The 27,857-nt window shown below is 41.0% G+C and overlaps 1 protein-coding gene across 11 annotated transcripts in view; it reads left to right on the top strand.

The window, feature by feature from the left end:
- LOC147732987 (protein 4.1-like) overlaps nt 1-27,857 on the top strand; it is a 586,946-nt gene that overhangs the window by 397,820 nt on the left and 161,269 nt on the right. For all 11 annotated transcript variants that reach the window (XM_086957538.1, XM_086957536.1, XM_086957532.1 and 8 more), the window contains 2 exons: nt 24,995-25,123; nt 25,775-25,876. In XM_086957538.1, coding sequence (XP_086813664.1) covers nt 24,995-25,123; nt 25,775-25,876 — 231 coding nt within the window. The remainder of the gene's footprint in view (nt 1-24,994; nt 25,124-25,774; nt 25,877-27,857) is intronic.

Below are 27,857 nucleotides of genomic sequence, written 5' to 3'. Positions count from 1 at the left end.
GTCAAGACTTCATTTTTCCGTGCTCCGGCTCCTGGGAGTCTGTACGTTCTCCTGTGCTCGCGCAGTTTGATCTGTCTCCTCGATGTTTTTATCCTACTTCCGGGTTGCGCCATCTTGGAGTGGGGTTGTTCGTTTATTTCTACACCAGAACCCTGCTCAATTTAGATGAGCATTGTGTTACTTTTTAGATAACAAAATTACAGAACTCTTATATTGGACAAGAAGTAGTGTGTATCCTAAGATTAGTTATGCGTAATGTGTGGTGGAGTCGCCATCTTAGAATGGATATCAAGGTGATGGTTATCTCTCATTGTTAACCTGACGTCTTCCTGCTCACTTACTTCGGAATTTTGTCTCTACGAAAGTTTATATATCTCAGAAATGTCATTTAGACCTTCCGTTGCCGAGTTGAATTTGACAATCATCATTGCCTCGTAGCGTGATAACTTGGCTTCAAGGTCTCCTCCTCTCCTGTCTTGTTCAACCTTTGTAATCACAGTCCAGTGGAGATCAGTTTCCACATGGTTTTTTGCCATCCAATGTTGTACCAAAGGTGCATTCGGTACCTTTCGTTTTATTCTTGATTTGTGTTGTTGGATCCGCGTTTTTATCTCCTGATTGGTTTTTCCTACATAGAGTAAGTCACATGGACATATTATTCCATAAATGACGTAACGTGATTTGCAATTTGTGAATGTTTCATGTCTCCACGTGGTTGTCTTATGTTTGAAAATGACCCCTTCTTCCGTAGTTGCACAACAGTTACACTGGCCGCATTTATGATTTAATTTTAATTTAATTTTAATTTCTTATATCGCGCTGGACTCAATCCCGTAAGGGTATCTCCGCGCTTTGCCAGACAGAACATTAATAGAGTCATTAAGATTGATTAATAGAGCTAAGATGCTTCCTGGAAAAGAAGAGTTTTTAATGCCTTTCTAAAGGACAGATGGTTGGTTGTCATTCTCAAATCTGTTGGAAGTTTATTCCATAAAGCAGGGCCGACTGAGGAGAATGCTCGGTCTTCCTGTCTGGATTTTTTTGTTGCGGGGGGTTTTAGAAGAGCTTGGTTACTTGAGCGGAGTGACCGGGTGGGTTGATACAGCTCAAGTGATTGAGAAAGGTATTTAGGACTATCCCCATATAAGCATTTGTGGACCGTACAGCATATCTTAAAGCTGATGCGCTGCCGTATAGGGAGCCAATGCAGCTCATCCAACAAGGGCTTAGAGGGAGTCCTGGCCGGTGCACTCATGACCAGTCTAGCCGCAGTATTCTGGACTACCTGCAAACGGCCTACTGCATCTGCATTAGCTAATGTCAGCAGGCCGTTGCAGTAGTCCAGGCGGCAAGTAACCAGGGCCTGTACGAGAGTCTTCCTGTAGGTGTCAGGAAGATACTGGAAGACTCGTCTTAGAAGGCCAATGGTGTGGAAGCATAATCCTGCGATGTGATTGGTGTGTTCCTTAAGGGTCAATTTTTAATCAATTTTTACCCCTAGATTTTTAACGTGAGGCTTTGATGTTGGAACTGGACCCAAATCCAGCGGCCACCAATCTAGAGACCAAAGAAGACTTGCTTTGCCGAAGAGCATAACCTCTGTTTTTGCAATGTTACATTGGAGGCAATTTGCGGCCATCCAATGTGACACTGCCCTCATACCCTCAGCAAAATTTTCCAATACTTTAGGGCCAAGGGAGCTGAAGGGGTAGAGGAGCTGGGTGTCATCAGCGTAGGAGACCGGTGTGAACCCATACTTCCGCACAATCTCAGCAAGGGGGGCCTTGGATTGGTGGTAGGCCAATCATGGTTCGCAAAGTAACGTCTTCTTTAGCAGGCATAGATGCTCTTATCAATTTGTTTGCAATGCTAGCTTCTTTACGAAATGGAAATAAGGGGACTTTAGAAAGTCCCTCATTCAGGTTTTTTATCAGGTGCCAATTGTTCTTAATTGCTTTTTTTAACATGTTAGAATTAGGGCAATATGTACTCACTAGTACCATTCGTTCCATTTCTTGTTTGGTCTTTTTTTCTAGGAGACATTCTTGTGGTGTCCACCACGCTCTATTCATGCATCTTTTTAATAGTTTTTTTGGGTATCCGCGTTCCATCAAGTTAGATGTTAATTTGGTGGCATGTTTGGTGAACTCATCTTTGTGTTGGCAATTTCTACGGATCCGTAGAAATTGCCCGTATGGGAGATTTCCTTTAAGCTGCGTGGATGGTTGCTTGAAAAATGTAAAGATCTATTACGATCAGTGTCTTTCCTGTATAAGGTCGTAATCAGGCCTCCCTCTTCTGATGGATATATTTCCACATCTAAAAATGGCATTTTACTTTTAGAATAATTCAAGGTGAATTTGATTTCTTGTGTTTTGTTGTTCAACCAATTGTGGAAATTTGTAAGCTCTTGTTCTGGACCCGTCCATACAAAGAAGACATCGTCTATGAAACGATTCCAATTATTTATCCATTGGGCAAAAGGATTCTGATGTAGATAAATTTCTCTTCGTAGGCAGACATGTAAAGAATAGCCAACTCCGGAGCCAAGGGGCAGCCCATGGCTACACCTCCTATTTGAAAATAGAAGTCTCCTTCGAAGTTGAAATAATTTCTTTTTAATGCAAATTCAGCCATTTGGATGATGAATTCTGTTGGAATTTTCTGTGGTTTTTCTCTACTCAAGTATTTGTCTTAAAATTTCCAATCCTTCATCTTGCGGGATTTGAGTGTATAATGATGTTATGTCCATCGTTACCATGTAATGGTTGTTCCTGTCAAATTCAATCTCACTCAGTTTATTAATGAAATCCGTGGTGTCCCTGATATATGATTTGACGCTCAGTAAAAACGGTTTCAGGAAAAATCCACAAACTTGGAAATTGGCTCCATTAGTGGCTCACAACCTGAGACTATTGGACGTCCAGGTGGGGTTTTTTCATTTTTATGCACCTTGGGCAAGATGTAAAATAAAGGGATTCTTGGATGTTTGATCTTTAAATATTCAGTCTCCTTTTTACCCAGAAAGCCTAGTTGTGATGCTTAGTCAATCATTGAGTGTAGTAAATTTTTCAAATCAGATGTGGGGTCTTTATTTATCTTTCTATAGCAGTTGGTATCGCTTAATTGTTTTTTAACCTCCTGTGTGTATAACTGACGATCCCAAACCACAATCGATCCACCCTTATCTGCTTGCTTGATAATTACAGATGTATCCTTCTTCAAATTGGCTAGAGCATTGGATTCAGGTTTTGTGATATTGTATTTTATCCATTTTTTCTTTTTCTCCATTTCAGTGATTGTGGACAGAATCGTTCTCTCAAAAGTTATGACTTCTTTGGGTATTTTGTAGTTGGGCGGGCAAAATGTGGATTTATTGCTTAATCCAGTGGTTTCCGTCCCTTGCACTTTAGGGTTGTCTGAGAAAAAAGTCTTCAATCTGATTTTCCGAAAGAACTCAATCGTTTCAGTTTTTAATTTAACAAAATCCGTTCTTTTCGTGGGGACGAATGTCAGTCCCTTTTGAAGAATACTCTCTTCTTCTTTAGTGAGGATTTTATTAGAGAGGTTGAATATCAAGGATGGTGTTAATTCTTGTAATTTTGACGTCGAGTTGACATCTCCCAAGGTTGGTTGAATCTCACTTTGCCCCTTGGCTTCGACTGTACTCTTCCTAAAAAATTATTATTAGACCCTTGTTGGTTTTGTCGGAATGAGCCCCTTCGGCTGTTATTTCCTCGAGGGTCTGGGTTTTCACCCTCGCTACTACTTACCGATGAAGAGGTCTCAGAGAATGTAATAAATTTGTTCGTTGATCGACCTGAATAGTCCTGTAAATATTTCCGAGATTCTGGACGAGTGTAGAAGTCAGGTTGGAGGTAAGGATACACCTTTTCTAAGTTAAAGAATTTTTGATCCTTTTCGTATTGATTAGTCTTTTGGTTAACAGTGTAATCCTTGAACTCACAAATTTCTTTGTCCACCTTTTCTAACAATGATTTTGCGTCCGTTATTTGCTGGTTTGTAGAAATACTTGCTGTCAGGGCTTCAATTTCCTCCAATTGGGTTTTTGACAGTCTTTGTGCAGTTTCTATTGTTAGGACCATCCGGTCCCTACTGCATTTCGTTTCAATATAACTGTAACCCTTTTTATAAATCGGGTCCTCTGTGAAAATCACAGGTATGTTTTTTATTTGTAATCCTCCCGGTATAGTGCCTGCCCTAAGATGACATATGTCAGAAGATCAGACCTTTGCTTACAGCGAAGACCATATCAAGAAATTACTAGCGGATCCACCGCTCTTCGCCTCGGCCGCATTAAGTACAACAGCACAAAATCAGAACGAGACAGACAAAGTAAGACTTTGAAAAAAACAGATCTGCACGGATTTACATGGGCATTTCTTGCTCCAACAAAGGTCTAATAATATTTTTTTAGGAAGAGGACAGTCGAAGCCAAGTGGCAAAGTGAGATTCAACCAACCTTGGGAGATGTCAACTCGACGTCAAAATTACAAGAATTAACACCATCCTTGATATTCAACCTCTCTAATAAAATCCTCACTAAAGAAGAAGAGAGTATTCTTCAAAGGGGACTGACATTCGTCCCCACGAAAAGAACGGATTTTGTTAAATTAAAAACTGAAACGATTGAGTTCTTTCGGAAAATCAGATTGAAGATTTTTTTCTCAGACAACCCTATAGTGCAAGGGACGGAAACCACTGGATTAAGAAATAAATCCACATTTTGCCCGCCCAACTACAAAATACCCAAAGAAGTCATAACTTTTGAGAGAACGATTCTGTCCACAATCACTGAAATGGAGAAAAAGAAAAAATGGATAAAATACAATATCACAAAACCTGAATCCAATGCTCTAGCCAATTTGAAGAAGGATACATCTGTAATTATCAAGCAAGCAGATAAGGGTGGATCGATTGTGGTTTGGGATCGTCAGTTATACACACAGGAGGTTAAAAAACAATTAAGCGATACCAACTGCTATAGAAAGATAAATAAAGACCCCACATCTGATTTGAAAAATTTACTACACTCAATGATTGACTAAGCATCACAACTAGGCTTTCTGGGTAAAAAGGAGACTGAATATTTAAAGATCAAACATCCAAGAATCCCTTTATTTTACATCTTGCCCAAGGTGCATAAAAATGAAAAAACCCCACCTGGACGTCCAATCGTCTCAGGTTGTGAGTCACTAATGGAGCCAATTTCCAAGTTTGTGGATTTTTTCCTGAAACCGTTTTTACCGAGCGTCAAATCATACATCAGGGACACCACGGATTTCATTATTAAACTGAGTGAGATTGAATTTGACAGGAACAACCATTACATGGTAACGATGGACATTACATCATTATACACTCAAATCCCACAAGATGAAGGATTGGAAATTTTAAGACAAATACTTGAGAGTAGAGAAAAACCACAGAAAATTCCAACAGAATTCATCATCCAAATGGCTGAATTTGCATTAAAAAGAAATTATTTCAACTTCGAAGGAGACTTCTATTTTCAAATAGGAGGTGTAGCTATGGGCTGCCCCTTCGCTCCGGAGTTGACTATTCTTTACATGTCTGCCTACGAAGAGAAATGTATCTACAATCAGAATCCTTTTGCCCAATGGATAAATAATTGGAATCGTTTCATAGACAATGTCTTCTTTGTATGGATGGGTCCAGAAAAAGAGCTTACAAATTTCCACAATTGGTTGAACAACAAAACACAAGAAATCAAATTCACCTTGAATTATTCTAAAAGTAAAATGCCATTTTTAGATGTGGAAATATATCCATCAGAAGAGGGAGGCCTGATTACGACCTTATACAGGAAAGACACTGATCGTAATACATCTTTACATTTTTCAAGCAACCATCCACGCAGCTTAAAGGAAAATCTCCCATACGGGCAATTTCTACGGATCCGTAGAAATTGCCAACACAAAGATGAGTTCACCAAACATGCCACCAAATTAATATCTAACTTGATGGAACGCGGATACCCAAAAAAACTATTAAAAAGATGCATGAATAGAGCGTGGTGGACACCACGAGAATGTCTCCTAGAAAAAAAGACCAAACAAGAAATGCACCGAATGGTACGAGTGAGTACATATTGCCCTAATTCTAACATGTTAAAAAAAGCAATTAAGAACAATTGGCACCTGATAAAAAACCTGAATGAGGAACTTTCTAAAGTCCCCTTATTTGCATTTCGTAAAGAAGCTAGCATTGCAAACAAATTGATAAGAGCATCTATGCCTGCTAAAGAAGACGTTACTTTGCGAACCATGATTGGCCTACCACCAATCCAAGGCCATCACAAATGCGGCCAGTGTATCTGTTGTGCAACTACGGAAGAAGGGGTCATTTTCAAACATAAGACAACCACGTGGAGACATGAAACATTCACAAATTGCAAATCACGTTACGTCATTTATGGAATAATATGTCCATGTGACTTACTCTATGTAGGAAAAACCAATCAGGAGATAAAAACGCGGATCCAACAACACAAATCAAGAATAAAACGAAAGGTACCGAATGCACCTTTGGTACAACATTGGATGGCAAAAAACCATGTGGAAACTGATCTCCACTGGACTGTGATTACAAAGGTCGAACAAGACAGGAGAGGAGGAGACCTTGAAGCCAAGTTATCACGCTACGAGGCAATGATGATTGTCAAATTCAACTCAGCAACGGAAGGACTAAATGACATTTCTGAGATATATAAACTTTCGTAGAAACAAAATTCCAAAGTAAGTGAGCAGGAAGACGTCAGGTTAACAATTAGAGATAACCATCACCTTGATACCCATTCTAAGATGGCGACTCCACCACACATTACGCATAACTAATCTTAGGATACACACTACTTCTTGTCCAATATAAGAGTTCTGTAATTTTGTTATCTAAAAAGTAACACAATGCTCATCTAAATTGAGAAGGGTTCTGGTGTAGAAATAAACGAACAACCCCACTCCAAGATGGCGCAACCCAGAAGTAGGATAAAAACATCGAGGAGACAGATCAAACTGCGCGAGCACAGGAGAACGTACGGACCCCCAGGAGCCGGAGCACGGAAAAACTAAGTCTTGACTAACGGTAAAACTCCCGATGGCTTCAATGCGAAAAGACACCTTTTGGATTTACTTCTGAGTGGACAGAAAATAACCTGGGATACTCCATTTCAGTGGAAAACAAGTAGGAGAGTAAGGAATTGCGTCCGTAGTCGTCGGACGGGGAATACTCCTGATTCCCTGGGTCAAGGTATGAAAGAACAAAATGAAGGAGTACTACCCGATGAGGGTAAATGAAGGCTTTTGTCTAAACACAGGAAACATTGTTCCTTTGTTAGGAAACCCCTCACTCACCACCTGGTGGTGACTTGCTTCATCATCGGGGCCCACCCAAGTGGCCTAGCGTCACTTGGGTGTGCTTCAACACCTGCAATTGCAGTGGAGCTGGTAGTGAGATGTGGGGTGCAAACAAAAAAGTGTGTAAGTGTTAAAAATTGTCCTGGTAGTCTTTTATTTAGAGTTTAATAAAAAAGTAACTGGACAAAAGTTAAAAATCAAAGTTGAGATAGTAGTGGGGAAGTTACGGCCTACTTATCTCTGTTTTATGTGATGGTCGACATGTTTCTACCATAAGGGGAAAATCCCCGGTATTCCTCAGGACCAAAACAAGGAAGTGGGTGGTATGTGCCCCCTAAAAGACACACCCAGCCCTAAATCCTTGGACATCAGAAGAAAAATAAACTTCTGGAACGCACACCTAAAGTATAGGGTGCTGCAAAACAATGCTGGGGCTCAGGTCGAGCTGCATCAAGCAGGAGTGGGGCGCTATGCCGAAAACAACATATTAGTTGTATGGGCGGAATCAGGCGGGTCACCTACTTCTCCGTGCTCGCTGCTTGGAAGCCTTAACTTTTGTCCAGTTACTTTTTTATTAAACTCTAAATAAAAGACTACCAGGACAATTTTTAACACTTACACACTTTTTTGTTTGCACCCCACATCTCACTACCAGCTCCACTGCAATTGCAGGTGTTGAAGCACACCCAAGTGACGCTAGGCCACTTGGGTGGGCCCCGATGATGAAGCAAGTCACCACCAGGTGGTGAGTGAGGGGTTTCCTAACAAAGGAACAATGTTTCCTGTGTTTAGACAAAAGCCTTCATTTACCCTCATCGGGTAGTACTCCTTCATTTTGTTCTTTCATACTCCATTTCAGGACACCTCGAAATGATTTACTCCGGTTCCCATGAATGACTCCTTATCCGTAAGGTAAGGTGAAAAGCTACAAACCAAGTCCGGACATTTGTAATGACGTGAAACAGACAGTAGTAATAGGATCCTTTATTATTACAGGAGGTACAGCAATTTATTCTACACTATCCTCCGCCAACACCAGAACTAATTGAGGTAAGAGTGTTTTTTGGTCGTGGCACTAAGCTATTAATACAAACAAGCTTTTTGTGCCTAACAGAAATTCCCTGTTCATTTACAGAGAGGTGATACATCGAACAAGATACACCGGTGAGTGAGATTATGTGAGTGTGTAACAATGTAGTGGAAAATAGAACCCCCTTGAATAGCTTGGCTGAGCTCTGTTATGTTACTGTTGTTTAGGTGGTTACACGCCGGGTACCAAGACGAACACGATTTAGTGATTGAGATACACTGTTATAAAGGTAAGAGGTAGAAGACGGGTGTTGAGCCACTTGTAAGCTTTGAGATATGGTCGCAAATTAGAATCTAATATAGATCTCCCCCCATTTTCATTTTTACAGTGTGGTCCTGATGAGAACTCGAAAAATAGGAGGAGTTCGAAACGCGTAGACCCTGTATTGTATGATGCCATAAGAATTTGAAAGAATTGTTTAATTGCTTATAAAAATTTACAAATAGGCCGAAAAAAATGTCTATGGCACTATCAGAGATATGATTTATATTGAACTGTATTGAACTGTTGGTATTTTTGTATTGCAGAGAGTGTGTGAGAGTGGTTGACTGTGATTGATTGTGATTCACAACTGAGTGTATGTGAGAGTGTTGGTTGGGGAGTGTTTTAAATGTATATAATGTGTTCCATATTTTGTATGTCATATGTTTTTTCAAACTGAAAAAAGAGATTCAGAAAAAAACTAAAAAAACTCTAAATGAAGAAATATAATCAATAAAATTGAAGATTCATTCAAGAGATATTGATCTCCTCACTTTGTGTTTAAATCGATTGTGAGATGCTAAGATAGTGAGAATCATTCAAGGGCAGCATTGGCGTTCTTTGTTTTTTGATACATTAGGCTGTGGCTTGGCCTTGCTGCTTGGGAGCCCATACCCAGTAGTTTTCATTTGCATGGTTGTCAAAAGGGCAACTGAGGTCCTTGGACTGGAGTTGTCTTCCGTGGAGGTCGGGACTAATCTCCTGACTGAAGTGCTTCAACCTGGGGCTTCCACCTCAGAACCCGTTTTGTCCTTTAATGAAGCACTAACCGACGTCCTTCTAGCCATCTGGTCCAAACCTAGCACAGGGGCTCCTGTGAATTGGACAATTGCATGCCGCCATCGCCCAGCTCCTGGCAACCCAGAGTTCCTCAGCCAACGCCCCTCCCCAGAAAGTTTGGTGTTGCAGGCCTCTACATCACAGGGCACATTCCCTTACGCCCCTCGAAATAGGGAGTCAAGAGGCTGGATTCTTTTGGTAAGAAAATGTTTTCTCCCTCTAGCCTGGCATTGCGGTTGATGAATACCACATGCTTATTGGACCGTTTCTCCCACTCCCTTTGTGAGACGGTTGTGCAGGTGCTGCCACAAGTCCCGGTGGTGGCCCGGGCTGTGCTTTCTCGAGCAGTTAAAGATGGGAGAGATGCAACAAAATTCACTAGAAGGTGTGGCCTTGACTGATTCGCTGGGCAGATTGATTTCCACGACAGTGGCCTTCAGACACCATGCCTGGCTTAGGAGAATTGGCTTCTCGGGCGATGTCCAGTCTAATTTGATGGACATGCCCTGTGATGGAACGCTCCTGTTTGGGGGAAAAGGCAGATTCAGCCCTAGTGAGGTTCAAGGACTCTCGAGCTACAGCCAGATTCTTGGGCCTCTCTTCTACTCTTCGTGGCCAGTCTATCTTTCGCCCCTTCCGTGGCAATGGAAGGGGTTTCCATCAACGTCAGCCTTATCCCAGAGACAGTCCTGCACAGGCTTCCCAAGCCATGCGTGAATGTGGGTGCGGTTCATTCCAGCCTAGGAATGGAAGCCAGAAGTCGTCGGCCAGCTTGCCCTCAGTAGCCACAGCCTCAAAGCACTCCTAGTCTGAGTGTGCAAGACCACACAACTTCAGTTGGCGGGAGAATCCATCATCATCTCTCCCTTTGAAGGTCCATTACATCGGACAAGTGGGTCTTGCAGATCATTCAGGAGGGCTATTCTCTGCCTTTCCTTTTTTTTCCTCCTCCCATTCTGACAAATCAGGAACAGCTGACGGAGGATCATTTAAAATTACTCCAGGAGGAAGTTACAGCTCTCTTGGCCAAGGGAGCAATAGAAAGGTTCCCGGTTTCAGAAGTAGGCAGTGGCTGTTATTTCCGCTTATTTCTGATTCCCAAGAAGAACAAAGGATTGCGGCTCATTTTAGATCTTCAGACTGTCAATCTCTTCCTCAAGAAAGAGAAATTCAAGATGCTTACTCTGGCTCAGGTCTTGTCTGCCCTAGACCAAGAAAACTGGATGTAGCGATGGAACTGTAGGATGCGTATTTTCATATCCCCATCCTTCCTTCACCACAGGCATTACCTGCGGTTCAAGGTAGGCCGCGAGCACTTTCAGTTCACCGTGCTCCCCTTCGGCCTTACCAATGCCCCTTGGATGTTCACCAAGGTGATGGCGGTGGTCACAGCTCATCTGCACAGGTTAAGGGTGTGTCTTCCACTACCTCGACGACTGGCTGTTGAAGGCATCCTTGCGCCAGGCTATTGTCTCCCACCTCAGACTACGGCGGACCTCCTGCATACTCTGGGGTTTTCTCTATAAATGTGCCAAAGTCACACCTGACTCCTTCTCAGATGCTCCCTTTCATCTGAGCTGTTTTGGACACAGTGCAGTTTCAGGCCTATCCTCCCGACCAGCAAGTCCAGGTTATGATTTCGATGTTTCAGCCTTTATCCAGGATTTCGGTGAGACTGATTCTGAGACTGTTGGGCCTCTGGGCCTCCTTCATCCTGTTGGTAAAGCATGCCAGGTAGCTAATGCGGGCTCCACGGTGGGACTTGAAGTTCCAGTGGGGCCAGCATCGGGGAAATCTCACTGACGTGGTTAAGATCTCGAAAGGAACTGTGAAAGATTTGCAGTGGTGGTTAACGAACTGCAATTGGGTCAACGGCAGAACCCTCTCCCTTCCCCAACCAGATCTCACAGTGGTGACAGATGCATCACTTCTGGTATGGAGCGGCCATCTGGAAGAGGTGGAGATCATGGGACTCTGGTCTCCGGCGGAGTCGGGCTCCACATCAATTTGTTGAAGCTCTGAGCGATTCTATTACCATTCAAAGCATTTCTTCCCTCTTTCAAGGGGAAGTTAGTGCAGGTGTTCACAGACAACACCACTGCAATGTGGTATTGCAACAAGCTCTGCAGGTTTGGGTCGTGGACCCTTTGTCCACAGGCACTGCGTCTCTGGACATGGCTGGAACTACAGGGCATAATCCTGGTGGTTCAACACCTGGCAGGTTCTCTGAATTCCAGGACAAATTAACTCAGTTGATACCGAACAGATCACGAATGGCGTATCAAGATGGAGGTGACGTAAGGTCTCTTTCAGCAGTGGGGAGAACCTTGGTTAGATTTTTTTGCCTCTGAAGAGAACACACAGTGTCAGCAATACTGTGTGCTGGAGTTTTCAAGGTGGCTATCGCTCGGTGATGCCGTTTGCCACAAGTGGTGCTCAAGTCTCCTGTGCGCCTTTATGCCCATACCACTCCTGCCCATGATTATGAAGAAGATCAGGAGCGACCGGGCCAAGTCATCCTTGTGGCTCCAGACTGGGTGAGGAGTGTCTGGTATCCAGAGCTTCTAAATATGCGCATCGATCTTCTGACAGACTGCCCTTTCGGGAGGATCTTCTATCACAGCAGCAAGGGAGGGTCCTCCACCCAAACCTGTCAACTCTGCGCCTCCATGCGTGGAGATTGATCGACAACAGTTGATGGCTTTTGAACTTCCTCCCGAAGTATGTAACATTATTTTGGTGGTCCACTAAGATGGTGTACGCCTTTTGTATTATACTGTACAAAAAGGTCTATTGACCCTCTTTCTGCTTCTCTTTCCACTGTTCTTCTATTTATTCTAACCCTTGCCCAACGGGACTCTGCTTAGGTAACTTTCAAGGGTTCTCTTTCTGTTCTGTCTACTTTTTTGCGGCTGCCAGACCAGCCCTCTCTATTTAGGTTCCAATTGTACATAGGTTTTCTAAAAGGCCTGGCTCACTTGTTTCCACCCTCCCGCAATGGGACCTTAATTTGGTCCTCACCTACCTTATGTGTTCTCCATTCGAGCCGTTGCACAACTGTCCCCTCCGGCTGCTTACCATCAAGACAGCCTTTTCAGTGGCGATTACATCTGCCCAGAGAGAGTGAGTGAGTTGCAGGTGTTATCTTGCACGCCTCTTTACTTGATGTATTTTCCAGATAAAGTGGTGCTCCACACCCATGCATCTTTCTTGCCAAATGTTGTTACCCCATTCCTACTGAGTCAATCCATCACGCTGCCCACTTTCTTTGCTCCCCTGCATCCCTCTAAGGAAGAGGAGCATCTCCACCGTCTGGGCCCCAAAAAAGTGTTGTCGTTCTACCTTGACTGCACAAAAGAGGTCCGGGTGGAGCACCAACTCTTTGTGGGGCATGTGGGAGCTAAGAAGGGAAGGGCAGTGCAGATTAGGACCATCTTTCGCTGGGTCGGTCTCTGCATTAAGATCTGCTATGCCCTGGCTAAGAAGCAGCCCGCTGAGGGATTAAGGGCCAATTCCACCAGGGCAAAGGCTGCGACTACGGCCTTAGTTCGGGGTGTCCCAGTACTGGGTATCTGTCAGGCAGCAACGTGGGCATCTACTGCTTGGACAGTCAGGTCCACAGGGACAGGCGTTTTGCCCTTTCATTCCTACAGAACTTCCTGGGTTGAGGTATTGGTCTGCACCCACTGCCAGGATGGTATGGCTTGGGTATCTAATTCAAAGGTAAGGAATCTGTAGCTAGAAGTCTCTATTAGATGAACAAGTTAATTATGGTTGAGACTCTATTTAGCTTAAGATGTCTTACAGCCCCACCCATACCTCCATGCTTTGCGGATAAATGTTGTAGGGCTAGTTCTACTCCCCTCTTCAGGGCCCAAGTTTTGCACATGACTAAGTCAGTTACTTCGTGCTTCTGTTCCTCTGGCATGAAAAAAACGAAAAGTACTGACGTCTGCTCATTTGGGTGACTCCTGTATAGATACCGCAACATCATAATCGACGATGTCATGCGGAACCGAATGGAGCCACCCGACGGCGCGCGCAAGTGGTATTGCTCAGCAAAAGTTACCGGATCCAGCCTGATGCCTGGGAAATTCGAAGGTAAGGAATCTGCAGTTAGAAAGTCTCTACCAGATAATGCCTTACCGAAGTAAGTAACTTGTTCATTACGCCTTGAAATCGTGACTGTAGCTTTGAGACAACTAGCCTTCTTAACTAAGAATCCAGGTAAGTTTATTTTCCATTGTTAAAGATGCACCTATTTTATATCCATTTAAACTAAACCTGCATAGTTTAACAATTAATACTTTATACCATAGTGTAACTTATCTAATAATTACCAAGGCCTGTTAATTGTAGTCTATTTTTCGCTCATACTTTTTCCATACCTTTTACTCCATACCTCTACTATTCCATGTAAAGTTAACCCATGTCTCCGGTTCAGCTGCATGGCAAAAAAAAGTCATCCATACCCTGCATTAGTAGAGTCTAAGAGAGATTATCTTGTCCTTTTTGTTTTCATAACCTATTCTATGAGCTATACTAGTTCTTGTGGTTCTTTCTATCTTTGAAATTCGGAAATTAATTTTATCTTTCTGCTCAATATATTTATCTCATCTTCCAAAAATGAATTGGTGCCAGCTTATACTTCGTCTCTGCACTGTGGTGTTCGACTTTGCTCTCCCATATTATGTTTTGGTCATACAGAAAATAGACACAATAATTTGCTTGTCAAGGTTGTTTTGAGCTTTTCCATTGACGAGAATTGGAAGACTGAACAATGTCTGTGCGCTCCGGACATTTTAACTGTACACCTTCTGCTGGTATTTTCTGGATTTGGTTAGGAAACTAAAGTTTAAGTTCCAATGTCAATCCATTACTATAGGACATGTATCGCCACAGAACTCTGATTCATTCACCTGAGATATCCTCTTTTTTCTGGACCGTATGTTCCAAATGAAAGCTAAATAACCATGTTGCTTCATATATATCCAAAGTAAATATGATGTGCATTTTTCATGGACTTGCATTCAGAGGAAAATCATCTGTCCTTCAGAAAGAACTAACAATCAAAACTTCTATACCTTGTTTCACCCACCTATCTTTAGACAGATTGGGTTAATGGCCATTCAATTAATGGTATTTTGCTACACAAATCTACTCATTCTAGCAAAACTTTACAAGTTTAAATGCTTTTTGAAAAATGAAAAGCAACCACTGATAGTCATGATAAGTGATTAAGAGCAGAATGCTAAAATTAAGGTTAATGAAGAAAATGAAAAACCAAATTTGCAGATAATAGTGTGTGCTTTTTAAGATGTATTATATGATTAATGCGAAAGTAAAAAATAACAAATATGCGGGAAATGTACCTAATCTTTTTATGAATTGCTCAGTTAGGTGAAAAACGTAATTTCTACTCTCTTTTAGGTGAAGAAGCCTATGGGTGTTGCATGTATATCACAATAGAAAGAGTGACTGCCATTGCTTTTTATTAGTCACTTATTTCAGCTTAGCAATAGTGAAGACAGAAATCAAAATAGTGAAATGGGACACCTTTTGACTTTTATTTTCTTTAGAAGTTGAAACACAAAAAATATTTATTTGTAGATTTGTAAATCTGTGCAAAATAAAGTTGATTGCACCTGAAGTTTGTTTGCATAAATTCATTATTTGAAAGTAAATCATTTTGATTCTTAGGTTTATTAGTCTTTATTTCAATCTACATACAGTTGTTATTGGTTTTAGCTTTTAGCGTATGACTGCAAATGGCAGGTAGCAGATCTGACATTTAGATTCCTTATTATAATTGGATATGATAAAGTTTTCAATCATAAATTCTAAGAAAATTGTTCAATTGAAGTTCAATTTCTGTCCGTGGTTTTTATTCGCATATTCTTCAATTTTCAAACGAGGACTAGTTAGCGTCACAGGTCCAACAGGCTGTTCTTGAGCTTTGATATTGGCTATATTATGTGAACTTGGACCTGTGCCGCGAACAAGTCCTCGTTTGAAAATTGAAGAATATGTGAATAAAAACCACGGACAGAAATTGAACTTCAATTGACGAATTTTCTTTGAATTTATGATTTAAAACTTTATAGAGATATATTACGGACACTGTGAATGCACGCTGAAGCTCAGGTATACCGATAGAACTATACTCTTACTTCGAAGTCACAGAAAGAAAAGTAAACCCCAAGCTCCATCTGAAGACATATTCTGACATGTAACCTTTTTGTTTAAATGCACAGCAAATGTGACCAGATAAGAACAAGATTTAAAGGCCTGTTTACAGAAAGTGAAATCTTGGAGGGATGCAGTAGACAAGGTTTGGGCAAGGGAAGGGACGAGTTAAAGTTGGACAGACCAAAACAATAGAGCCAGCAAATAGAAAACAAGTAAATGTGAGTTACAAACCACAAAGCCATTGGTGAGCAATGGGGAGCATGAAATCCAGGGAAGCTTTCTGCACTGTCTGGAAGGCTTCGACCTAAAAAATGTCAAAAGTATAAAAATTGTATGGTAGTCCAGCAGCCTAGATAATCCAGCCATAGTACTTAAGTGGAATGCTTTTTAGGCTGCTCTGAATTAATTCTGACTCTCACAGTGCAAGACAGCCAGTGAATGGAATGAGCTCATTAGTCACCCGATTCTGTGGTGGGAGGAAGGAAAATGTGAATGGAATGACACTTGAGCAGACCAACGGATGAAGAGACCTGAGCAGAAGCTCCTGTATATTTGTGTGTATTTTTGTTATGGATGTTTTGGAAAGCATGAAGCTGACTGCACTACTAAAGCTGTATATAGTCAAGACCTAAAAATAATTAGACCTTTTTTGGGAGAAGCTCAACACACAGTGATCCTAGGACTCAATTGGCATAAGCTAAAAATGCTCACTGGAGATGCAGCCTCCAATTTACATTTATGTTTCATGTTTTAACTCTTTCAAAGTGTAATACGCAGGTATGTCAGGAAATGTTGAGCTGCTATCCCATTTTCTTCAGTGCTCTTGCATCCCGCAGCTTTAATTTTTTATGTGTTTAGATTTGAAAAGGATAAGTCAGTTGCCAACATGTGTAGGTTTTACATATTTCCCACGGCTGGCACACTCACTAGTCATTTGCTGTTACCTTTTTCTGTTACGTTGAAAATTTTCTTCATATTTTCATTTTAGAAATAGTATTTTGTGACACCTTGCACATTTGTAATTTCACCATGTTACTTATCTAAGGCTTTAAAGAATATCTTCCACCCACTTCCCTTCTACAGGCCAATCAGGTTGTTGCTCTGTTTGAAAGCATTTACACTGTCCTTGTATCCTCATTGTGCACAGAAGTGTGGTCTGAATTTAAATCAGCATTTAATCCAGTAAATGTGTTAGGGGTTTGAACCCTAGAGAATGATCTGTTAACAAATTTGCCAGATCACTTTGAGGCAAAAAATACACAATAATGAGTGCTGGTTGCAATAGCAAAGTTGACCTTGATGGGAATTGGAAAGGAAAGATGTAAAGACAAGTCCCACATGAGGTTAAACTGGAGGCTAGATTGAGTATGCGATAATGGATTCATTGTTTGCTCCATATTTTGTGTTTGAGCTAGTGGGGAATAACTGATGTTTCACTCCTCTGACACATTCCTCTTCTGTGGCCTCCTCACATGAACACGAGTTTATCGTTGAGCCCACAACATGCTTCAGCTCATAGCTGAGAGCATTGTCGAGTAACAAACAATGTGTAGAACATAGTTTTTAACAATACGATATGGGAATGCACTATATGGGTCGTGATAATTTTCAGGAACAGCCCTTACATATAGGTATAAATAAATAAAATGGTATTGTTTTTTCAGACGTTGTAGCTAGATAGCAGTAAATTAAATGTACCCTTACCCAATTTAAAAAGAATTGCTATTAGGAAAGGCATTCAAATTTTATAATTGCTATTAGGAAAGGCATTCAAATTGTATAGGTTTTACAACGTGTTGTTTATTATTCCTGATCTTTGCGTGCTATCTCGTTACACAATTTAGGCATGAATGAGTTATAATGAGGTGCAGGTACCTAGAGCGTTTCACATAAAAACACTTCACTTATAACCATTAAGTACCCAAACATAAGACAAAACAAGTGTTACAAACGCACAGTATTTTGTGTTTAGCTTCTTTCAGGTATAGTGCAAGACCCAGATTGTAAGCAAATATATGTTATATGTTATGTTATATGGGAATTTGTAGAGCGCACAACTACTCTTGAGTATCCTGGCGCGTACACATACATTTTGTAAGATATAACTGATCTTTTTTCCCCTATTACACACGATCTTACTAGTGGTTAGAGACATGTTATGACATGATTTCACATAACACTCACACGATGTGCTAACCACAGTTGAGATATTAGTGAGGTGCCGCCAGTATATAGCTGCATATTCAGAAAAACATAATTCACGAATTGCAAAACCCTATCTCGAGAAGCACGTCATTCCATTATTCCCAGGATTATTATAGCCTATGATAACAGAGGTAAATGCTGAAGTGCAGCCCTTCTCGAAAAGTTATGCCTTTTAGTCTCATTTGGTGCAATGCTTTTTGAAGATATGTTGAGTTTTCTCTGAAGTGGTAGAGATTTTGGGGTAGTTCCAGCAGCTTGTCAGTGAGTCTCAGATTTGAGCTGAGCATTTGTGGAATGTAATTGCTATTGCTTTCTCAACATTGGGACTTCTAGGTGCAGATAACAAGTACCATCTGAAATGGTGTCTTTATGCTGCTCCTACTGATTTCTGACTCTGTTGTGAAGTGTCTGGCACAGTCTGTCGACCTATTATAATTTATTTCGCTGTAGACAAGTTATTCATGAAAGTTGTGGATTTATGCTTTCATTTTCATGTGATTCCCAGGGCCTTAGTCTCCCCCGAGCAATTCTTTTCGCAGCCTCAAATGAGTTCCTAATTGTTTATATTTTTTCACACTAATGCAGGTTATCTAAACATTTTCATGTTCACATCAATTTTCTTCCAAACAAAAATGCCAATTATTATTCCTTGTGCTATTAAGATCGTTGCTCCCAAACTAATGAGGTCCACCTATATCCCTTTCCACAATCTGCTGTTTATTGTTGCAAGAAAATGGACTAACCACACCAGCAAGGCCACGTAGGACTGTTAAAGCTGATTTTTTTTTAACAAGTTTGAAAGGTTTACAAAGCATTGCTGCCCACATTTCCTTTGGTATTTGTGTCCCTTTTAGGTTATGTGAGGCTCGTTTGCCACAGAGCACGCTTCCGATCTATGGATTGCACACTTTTAGTTCTTCTTTGTGTAATTACATCTAATCACAAGTCCGCATGCAGCCCTTCCACCCCGGGGTTTGTGAAAAAGTACATATAGATACATCTCTTCAGTTTTCATGATTCCGCAGGTAATCCTTATTATTTGAATATTCTGTTGAGCGCCTCCAAACAAGCCTCCTCAGTTGTACACTTGCATCCACAATATCCATTTCTGGGATCTGGGTTCCCTGTGGGAAATTAGTCTAGGCATTTCGCTTCTTTTCACACATTTATTAATGTCTAAACAGATCTTTAAACAATGAATTGATTTTAATTTTAACATAACCACATTTTTTGACCCGTGGGTATGATTGGATGTGAGTGATATATGCAATGGATATCCTATATTTTATTGCCGAGTGATAATGTAAGAATCAATCCGTGCACACTAAAGCTGTATTCAGGCATCAGTTAATTGTGTGGAAAGAACACACAATTGTCCCGTCGGATTTATTTGTATTAGCATGCCTCTCTAAAGTACGGTATTAATGGGAAAAGGTGGTGCATTGCAATGTAAAGCTTATTTAATCTATTCTCTTTCCATGAGATGCTGTTAAGCGAGCTCTAAGGCTAGCGAGTTTTGTCCTCTGCGTCACAAACAGAATCCTGGACTAACCCATTTTTAAAGCAGTTAAGGAGGAGTTAAATCTGGCCAGGTAGGCCAATTTCTTTTCCAGCAGGAGGCAAACAGTTATTCTTCTCTTCACTCCCACAGCTAAGGGAAACTCTCACAGTTAAAAGGAAAAATGTTTCCTAAAGAGAAACTACAGCTGCCTTTTTTGTTTCACCCATTCGCCAACAGATATCGTACTCGGGCATGCTCCGATTCTTGAATTGTTCATGTAGCCTTATGTTCTGTTCAAGCCACTGTTCCTTCATCGCATCAACTTGAAAAGCCCTAATACTTTTGATTTTAAAAATTGAAATTAACCTTTCAAAAATAAATTGAATTCCATGTTTTGTTAAGTTTTCCTTTTCCTTTAGGTAACCTTTTCGCTCCAAATTACCTTGGTGGTGAGAAGAACTTTTCAATCATCTGTCAGGATTTGGAGTTTTCTGCACCCTAGCTTTTAAGCTTGAAATAATCTGCACCCTCACTTGTGTGTGTCTGTGTGTGCACTCTCAATCAACTGAGTAACTATCTAAAGAAGCCTCTTCCTTTAGTACCAGCTGAAAACATGTAGGCAGCGTGGAATCTCCGACAATCCACACTGAATCCTAAGAATAAAGAGCACAGTGAAGCATGTGCAAGTGGAATTCTGCCATCTGAAATCTCGGGGCCTGATTTAGATCTTGGCGGATGGGTTACTCCGTCACAACACTGAAAGATATCCGGTATGCCGAAATATAAATCTCATTCTGTCCTTTGGGATTTATATTTCAACAGACGGGATATCCGTCACCGTTATGACTGAGTAACCTGTCTGCGAAGATCTCAATCAGGCCCGCAGTCTTTAATTCAGGTTCTTGCCTGTGTCATAATTTATTGGAACCTCAGTATTGAGTAGAACACTTTGTTTTTCAAGCATTTTTCTGGGCCTGTACATAGACAAGCTGCTAGTGATGCAAAGACTGCTTCTCTAGTTTTTCACAGATATGTATTGATCAGCAATATCATGGAAAATCCTGCCTGATTCTTCACGTTTTCTGAAAACATTGCTGTTGGGTCTCCATGAAAAAAGCATTTTCCTCAGAACTTGTGACTTAGAGCTACAGTTGACCAAGCTAGGACGCCTCCCTTCTGATATGGGGCCCTTTGTTTGAGAATGTGAAGGAGTTAAATACAAGACTAGATCAGATTTGCTCACCTTAGTTGCTTCAGAACACTAGGTTCAGTGGGATGCTTCATATTAACGAGGCTCATCATCTGTCCAGGCCCGCTTATCCATTCCGCAGTCTATAAAGGCAATAGCAAAGGTTCAAGCGCGCAGGGTTTGGTTTCTTCTTAAGAAAGATTGCTATGCAGACATCCTGAATTGGTCCTTTTGGGTTAGTTAACATGGCTGGTTGTTGTGGTGTAGAGGTGTATGCACCTAGATTACTTGAGTATATATGGAATCTACATTAATAGCACGGGGAAGATTAGTGTTGTTGCGTTCATGTCACATGTACTATAAGTCATGAATAGGAAGTTATACTTAAAAAAGTGCAACTACGCCTTGATTAAAATGGTTAGCCAGTAAACAAACACAATTCCTTTTCATCCCATGTTTGGTGCAAAAGAGTCCAGTCTTTTGCCTACTTATGCCGTTGAGTACTAATCACTTATATTAAAGTAGCTAATTTCCTTTGGGGCTTTAACATATGTAACAATTATAGTAGTGGCCCTGGTAATGGTATTCACAAATTTAGTAGGCAATAAAATAGATACTTTAGAAGCCTTTTTCACTAGTGGGTGATTGTTTTCTCTTGTGATAGTAACGAATAAGCATTTGTTGATGGGATACTAGAATAGTCGCATGCCACTGTGCCGCTTCCTGTCATTGTTCCTCATTGATCTGCTTCCTCTTCGGATATTGAAACTTAACCTTTCTGACACTAGTTGAAAAAGCCATGTTCTGTTTATTGATTTTTATGGGTGGATTGCAGATAAGTTATTTGCCATGCATTTGGTTTTGGAACCAAGGAGGAGCTCCACCTCATGTGTCTCCTATTTGGGGAAGCGGTTCAAGTCCTTTGACACTGCAAATAATTGATATTTATCTTTTGTTTTTTAACAATCAGTGTGATAAAGATGGACCTTAATAAATTGAAACTGTCTTTCAATAAGGAGCCCTTCTAAACAACTAGTTATAATTTTCCATGAAGATAGCAAAGGAAAATGTTGTGAAGGGACAAAAAAATAATCTTTTCACCAGACTAGTGATACAAATAACCCATACATCAACGTTTTAGATTCTCAAATAGTTTTTTGGAAAGCTTGGTGTTAGTAAAGGACAGGAAATCTCATTTCATCAGCTAAAAAGAATCTTGTGCTCCACGGGTGTAGGAGTGGCCTGCTCACTGACCCATTTCATCCCCTAGAAATACGAAGCTATTATGTACTTCTTCCTTGTTTGCATTTTCCACCAAGAGGTGCAGTTTGCTTCATATTAAGCTGAAAGTTAAATTTCTTAATTGTTTTTCTGTTGGGAGTTTTTTCCTCCACTTGCTTAGAGTGTTGTTCCTTGGGTATAGGGTTAGCGGTACACTCTACAGTGTGGTTCTATTACCCTCCTCATCACCAAATTTTGTTAATGTAAAATCTAATTCAAAATTGTTATTTGCGAGTTCACTGATGGTTGTTAATCATCTCTTCTCCGTTTCCTGAAAAAGTGAGATGTATTGTACAGGGAAGCTGCCAATCATGCATAATTGATGTTTATTGTACGAGCAAGCAACCTATCAGCTTGAGTGCAGCAAAGATTCCTTTCATTTGAGAAGGATTCTCAACCAGCCAAAGTGGTCAGATTTACACAAGCATCGACCAGTTAAGCTGCCTAAAACGCTCTCTCTCCACATACTCTGCTAAACAATCAGATTATAACTAAGAGAACTCCTGAAATTGGGGACTATACAAGTTATGTGGTGCTTGAAATCCTTTTGCTTAAGCTATTATAAATATAATTCCTCTAAGATTCACTTTTCTCTCCTCACTTGTGGAAAGACAGGACGAGAATGAAGTGGTCATCTGGTAAAATCATATTTGAGTCTCCAGTACTATTGGCTCTGTGTCAACGCCATCACACTTATTTAGGCTTGTACTACACTGGCATGGATGTAGCGCATCATATTCAATTTTCTGCCATAGAAAACTGTAGTGTGTTAACGTCTCTTTCATCAGGATCAACTTTTCTTAGTGTTTCGGTTTTAAATTAAGAGTATCTTTCAACTGTGGAACGTGTGATTCACTATTGTTGCTAGTATTAAAAATTATCTACAGGTCTGATGTTCCAGCTAGAGGACGATTTTTGGTATGCCCAACAAAAGAAGAACTTTATAGAGAAACAAAACAAACTTTGACCTGAGAGCACCATCTATGAAATGCAAGAGGACAGCCATCATTCATCTGATGACCCATCTGTCTTCCTTTGAAATCGACTAGTTTCCTCTAGCAGCCATGGGTGTTATGTGATATTATATTATTGCATTCAATTAATTAATAACCTAACAGGTAAAGGTTGAGCATAAGCTAAGATCGATGACCTAGCTCTTTTTCTCACCTTGCCGTAGAGTATTGTCCAGCATTGAATTTTCCACACAGTCACATGCTTGAATTATTCTCGGTCATCAGGAGCTAAATCTAAACTTTACAGTAGGGTGCATGATGAAGCATAGAATATTTCTTCAATACTGTAGAGAAGATCTTTCTTTGTTCTTCTGTTTAGAATTTCTGGAGATTTGAAAGATTCTAGAGGCGAGACAAATTATTGTCACTCTGGCCTCCCCTCCACTGTAGGAAAATGGCGTTGCAGCACTCTATGCAGTCTCCTGACTTCTTCCAACATCTTGCTGTCACTATGCCATAATGATCCACGCCAGAGACTGAAAAAATGGAAGTCTGGGGAAAGGGCTAAAGTCATTATGTTTGGTTATACAGCTGTTTCCAAGTTTATCACTACATGAAAGATAGTTGGGAAGATACTTAGACTTGTCAATTAAGACTAATGTATTCACTGCTGGATCTTATATAGGCTTTATAGATACGTTTTTCTGTGGCATATTAAACTACAAACGTCAATTTAAATGGTTCGTCTGTATTTCTATTCCTGTATCAAATGTTTTCTTCTGTGGCAGGAAGCTTAATATTGAGCTGGTTTGGTTGTGTCATGGCTGCACGTCTTTTTCAGTTCTGAACTTTCTTTTTTACTAATATTTGTTTTTCCAATTATTTCCAATGCAATGAGCCAATTCTACAACTCCAAGAATGCATTGGTTAATTGTAAGCCTACAACAGAGAATAAGGAGTTGCTGTGACTTTGAGCCATCTATGCTGTCAGTCGTCCATTCATTTTCTTTGGATAGCTCCGGTTAATAGGGCTTTAGAGGTCTGAATTTCAGAATAAGACTCGGTATGACTGTACATTCAACATTAAAGTGACCTCTTTACAATTTATAAAAGGCTTAAGCAACTACCCTATTTACAGTGATGTAGTGAACGGATAACTCTTTCCTTTGCTTTCCGCCGAGTTCTAAGGCACTCTGTAAAGGAGTGACTAGAGCTTTGCAAACACCCGCAACACCCACCCACCCCCACACACATACACACACAAAAAATATATGTACATGTCATTAAAATCCTCCACTATGTAGAAAGACACACTTATTCATCACTTTCGTTCTGGTCCACTCAAGTAAATTAATTTCTTTTTGTTTAGTGGTTTTGGAAGATGGGGAGAATAAAGAACTTAAAAGAGATTTATTAAGCTAGGAGCACCTGGAAGGTATTAACATGCTTTGGTCTTATGTCTACTGCTCTAGCATAATTTATATTTATTAAGATATCCATTAGATGTCATTGTTTCTACATATTGTGGATGGGAGAGGTTAGACTTTCCAAAGGGCCCCCTACCGAAGATCAGCCCAGGCTATTTATTTCCCATTCAAACTGCATAACTTGCTCTATAGATGGTGGCTTCATGCCAGGTGTGAATGTCCATTTTGGCCAAGCTGTTCTCCGTATCAACTATACTTGCTGTTTGATAGCTCTCTTGTGATATTCACCACCGAAACTGAGTAATGTTCCCTAGTCCATCTCCAAGTAGTAGCAGTTCTTAAGGGGCTAAAATATGAGAGAACAAGTCACTCCCCGCAGTACCTTTGGTTTGCATAATTTGTCAGCTCCTTCATGTTACCAGTACTCTCTCCGTATCTGGCTCACATATTGGATCAGTACACCCTAAGCCACATATATTGATTTCGTAGTAGATGCAACTTAGGGTTTCCCATGGTGTGTGCTAGAGAACCCCCTGTGTCACGTGTTTCTCTTTTTGCCTGATGAAATGGGACAATCTCTCATTAGCTTAATTTAGATTTCTCATATTACAGTTCAAAGGGGTTTCCTTTTTAAAAGTAACAGAAAAAGTGTTGCTACTGTATCTTCCTATTGTTTAGGCCAGCATATCATCAACTTTGTGTTTTAATTTCTCTTTACTAGCCCCCTTTAGTAAAGACCCAGACTGTTACAATCTCTGATGTGTCCAATGTGATGAAGAGTGAGATCCAAACCAAAGAGGTCCCACTAGTCCACACAGAAACGAAAACAATCACCTATGAAGCTGCGCAGGTGAGCTCTTTGTACAACCACTCTTAAATATTAAATGGTTTTACCGTGCAGCAGATTGTTTTTGTAAGTGTTAAATGTCTGAGTCTTGCCATTGCATTAGTACGAATACATTATAGTCTATATTGTGGTTGTTAACGTTCTAGGCTTGTAAAGCAGTCAGGCCTTTTATCTATATGTGTGAACAATATCAACGACACAGCTTTACGTCTCTTGAAGCATCACTTTGTGTGTTTTTAGACCTCGCACATGCCCAGCCCACTCCTGCAGTTGGAACATCACATAGTGTGCATGTGGAATCTTAGTAGTGTCGATGACATCTGCCTTTGAAGCCTGTTCATTGCTGAAAGGAGCAATTCTCAAATGATCGTAGTATTTAATGTTTTCTTTTGCGTTTGGGCTTTTGTGTGAGGAAGTATTATGTTTGTCTTGCCAGAAAGCTGTCTACGTTTCTTCACCAGTCTATTGTAACATGTTTTCTTACGCTGTTAAATCCCTTTCTTCATGTTCTTGTTCACAGCTAATGTTTCCTATTAGTTCCAAAGTACTCCAGGATGGTGTATTCTTTGTACACAATCTTCTCCCTTTGATTTTTGTGTTTTTTCCGTGGGAATTGATGCTGTTGTTCAGCAATGTTTGCCCCTTATTTTATAGATGGATGATAGTCATTGTGATTTGGACCCTGGTGTTCTTTTGACTGCTCACACGATTACCTCAGAGACCACGAGCAGCACGACGACTACGCAGATCACAAAGGTAACGCACACAGATAATGATGGGTACTAAATTAAGAGTAGATACAGAAAATGTTCGGAAAGCCAGGATTAACACATTTTGTAGTGTGATCTGAGGGACGGGTTAGTGAAGTTCTAAATGTTTTGTTAGACCAAACCCTTGACTTCATCCCAAATTTAGGGCTTATGTAGAAGCTCGGTTTATTCTTCACTTGCCCTAGATCAGGCTTCTTCAATGAGTAGGTTGTGAGCTACTGGTAGCTTTCCACCTACATGGAAGAATATCAACTAAATTAGAAGCTTTTGCTGGGTTGTAGTAAAATATGTACAGCAAAATTAAAACGTGTGTATATGAAAAAAAAATGTGTGTATTTTCACAACTCATAACCTGATGTTTGTAGAAAAATGATTGAATTAAATGTTTTCAAAGCTGATAGTTGAGGGATAAATCATATGGCATCTATGGCTGTTATGCATTCCAGTTCCTTGACATTCTCAAGAGTAGCTGTGTGCTCTATAAACACATTTTCATTCATGAATTATCTAGGTGGAAGTATTCCAAATTGATAAAGCATTTTTAACATTAATGCTGGCAACCATAACTGATGCACTGAGGTGACCACTGCTGTTCATCTTGTAGTGGTGGCCCTATCATAATTTTGTCTGGCCTGGTCACTTATTACAGCACTAATATTAGTAGCTCATGATGATCTTCATTGAACATGAGTACCTCTAATTACCAAAAAGGCTGGAGACCCCCGCCCTAGATTAACAGTGTAATTAAAAAGATACCGTGAGCCATAACCTTCAAGGAACTGTCCCATTGTCCCTTTGCTTTATGCAGATCAATCAATCAATCAGTGACACTTATAGAGCGCGCTACATACCCGTAGGGTCTCAAGGCGCTGGGGGGGGGAGCCGCTACTGCTCGAACAGCCAGGTCTTCAGCTTCTTCCTGAAGGAGAGGTGGTCTTGGGTCAGGCGCAGGTCGGGAGGGAGGGAGTTCCAGGTCTTGGCGGCCAGGTAGGAGAAGGACCTTCCTCCTGTAGTCGCTCTTCGGATGCGGGGGACGGCGGCGAGGGCGTGGTTGGCTGATCGGAGGTGGCGTTTGGGAGCGTAGAAGTTGACTCGGCTGTTGAGGTAGCTCGGGCCTTGGTCGTGTAGGGCTTTGTGTGCGTGGGTGAGGAGGCGGAAGGTGATTCTTTTGTTGACGGGGAGCCAGTGAAGGTCTCTCAGATGTCCGGAGATGTGGCTGGTTCGTGGGATGTCGAGGATGAGTCTGGCTGAGGCGTTCTGGATCCGCTGGAGTCTCTTCTGGAGCTTGGCGGTGGTACCGGCGTAGAGGGCGTTGCCGTAGTCCAGTCGGCTGGTGACGAGTGCCTGGGTGACGGTCTTCCTGGTCTCGGTGGGGATCCACCAGAAGATCTTCCGTAGCATGCGAAGGATGTTGAAGCATGCCGAGGAGACCCACAAGGTTTGAATGCTTTTTTGATTGAAGGAGGTTATCATGTTAGCTGAAATTTTCAAACATGAAATGCTTTCACATCTCTTCAGGCATGTCCTTTTGTGACAGCAGCCCTTCTCAGCTCTCAGCAACTACTTTATTTTGTTTACTCTACTATACTAATTGGTTAGGAACATCATTTTTTCATTAGTCTTTTCCGTACATGTTCTTGTGAAACAATTTGATAATGTGTTGAGCATATTATGGGAATATTTTCTAAACAATATTATGGTGGCGTGGCCTGTTGGAAGATGGAGTAGATGTTATCTTCTTCCACTCCTCCAAATCCCCCCCCCCCCCCAAATCCCCACCATCAACATCAATATGTCAAGCCACCTAAAACCCACCATGTAAAACTGAACCAGAATTACTCAAGACAGGTAGCAGAGACTCTTTCAGAGCAATCTTCTTCTGTTCTCTGCTATCTAAAGGCCCTCAACCCTTCTTCAGAGTTGATGGATGATATTGCTAGCATTCTCTCTCAGTCAGTCAGTCAATC

Source organism: Lissotriton vulgaris, chromosome 2_1 (genome assembly GCF_964263255.1).
Source record: "Lissotriton vulgaris chromosome 2_1, aLisVul1.2, whole genome shotgun sequence".
NCBI lineage: Eukaryota > Metazoa > Chordata > Amphibia > Caudata > Salamandridae > Lissotriton > Lissotriton vulgaris.
The sequence above is the reverse complement of the archived record's forward strand: the minus strand, read 5'-3'. Positions and strand labels throughout refer to the sequence as shown.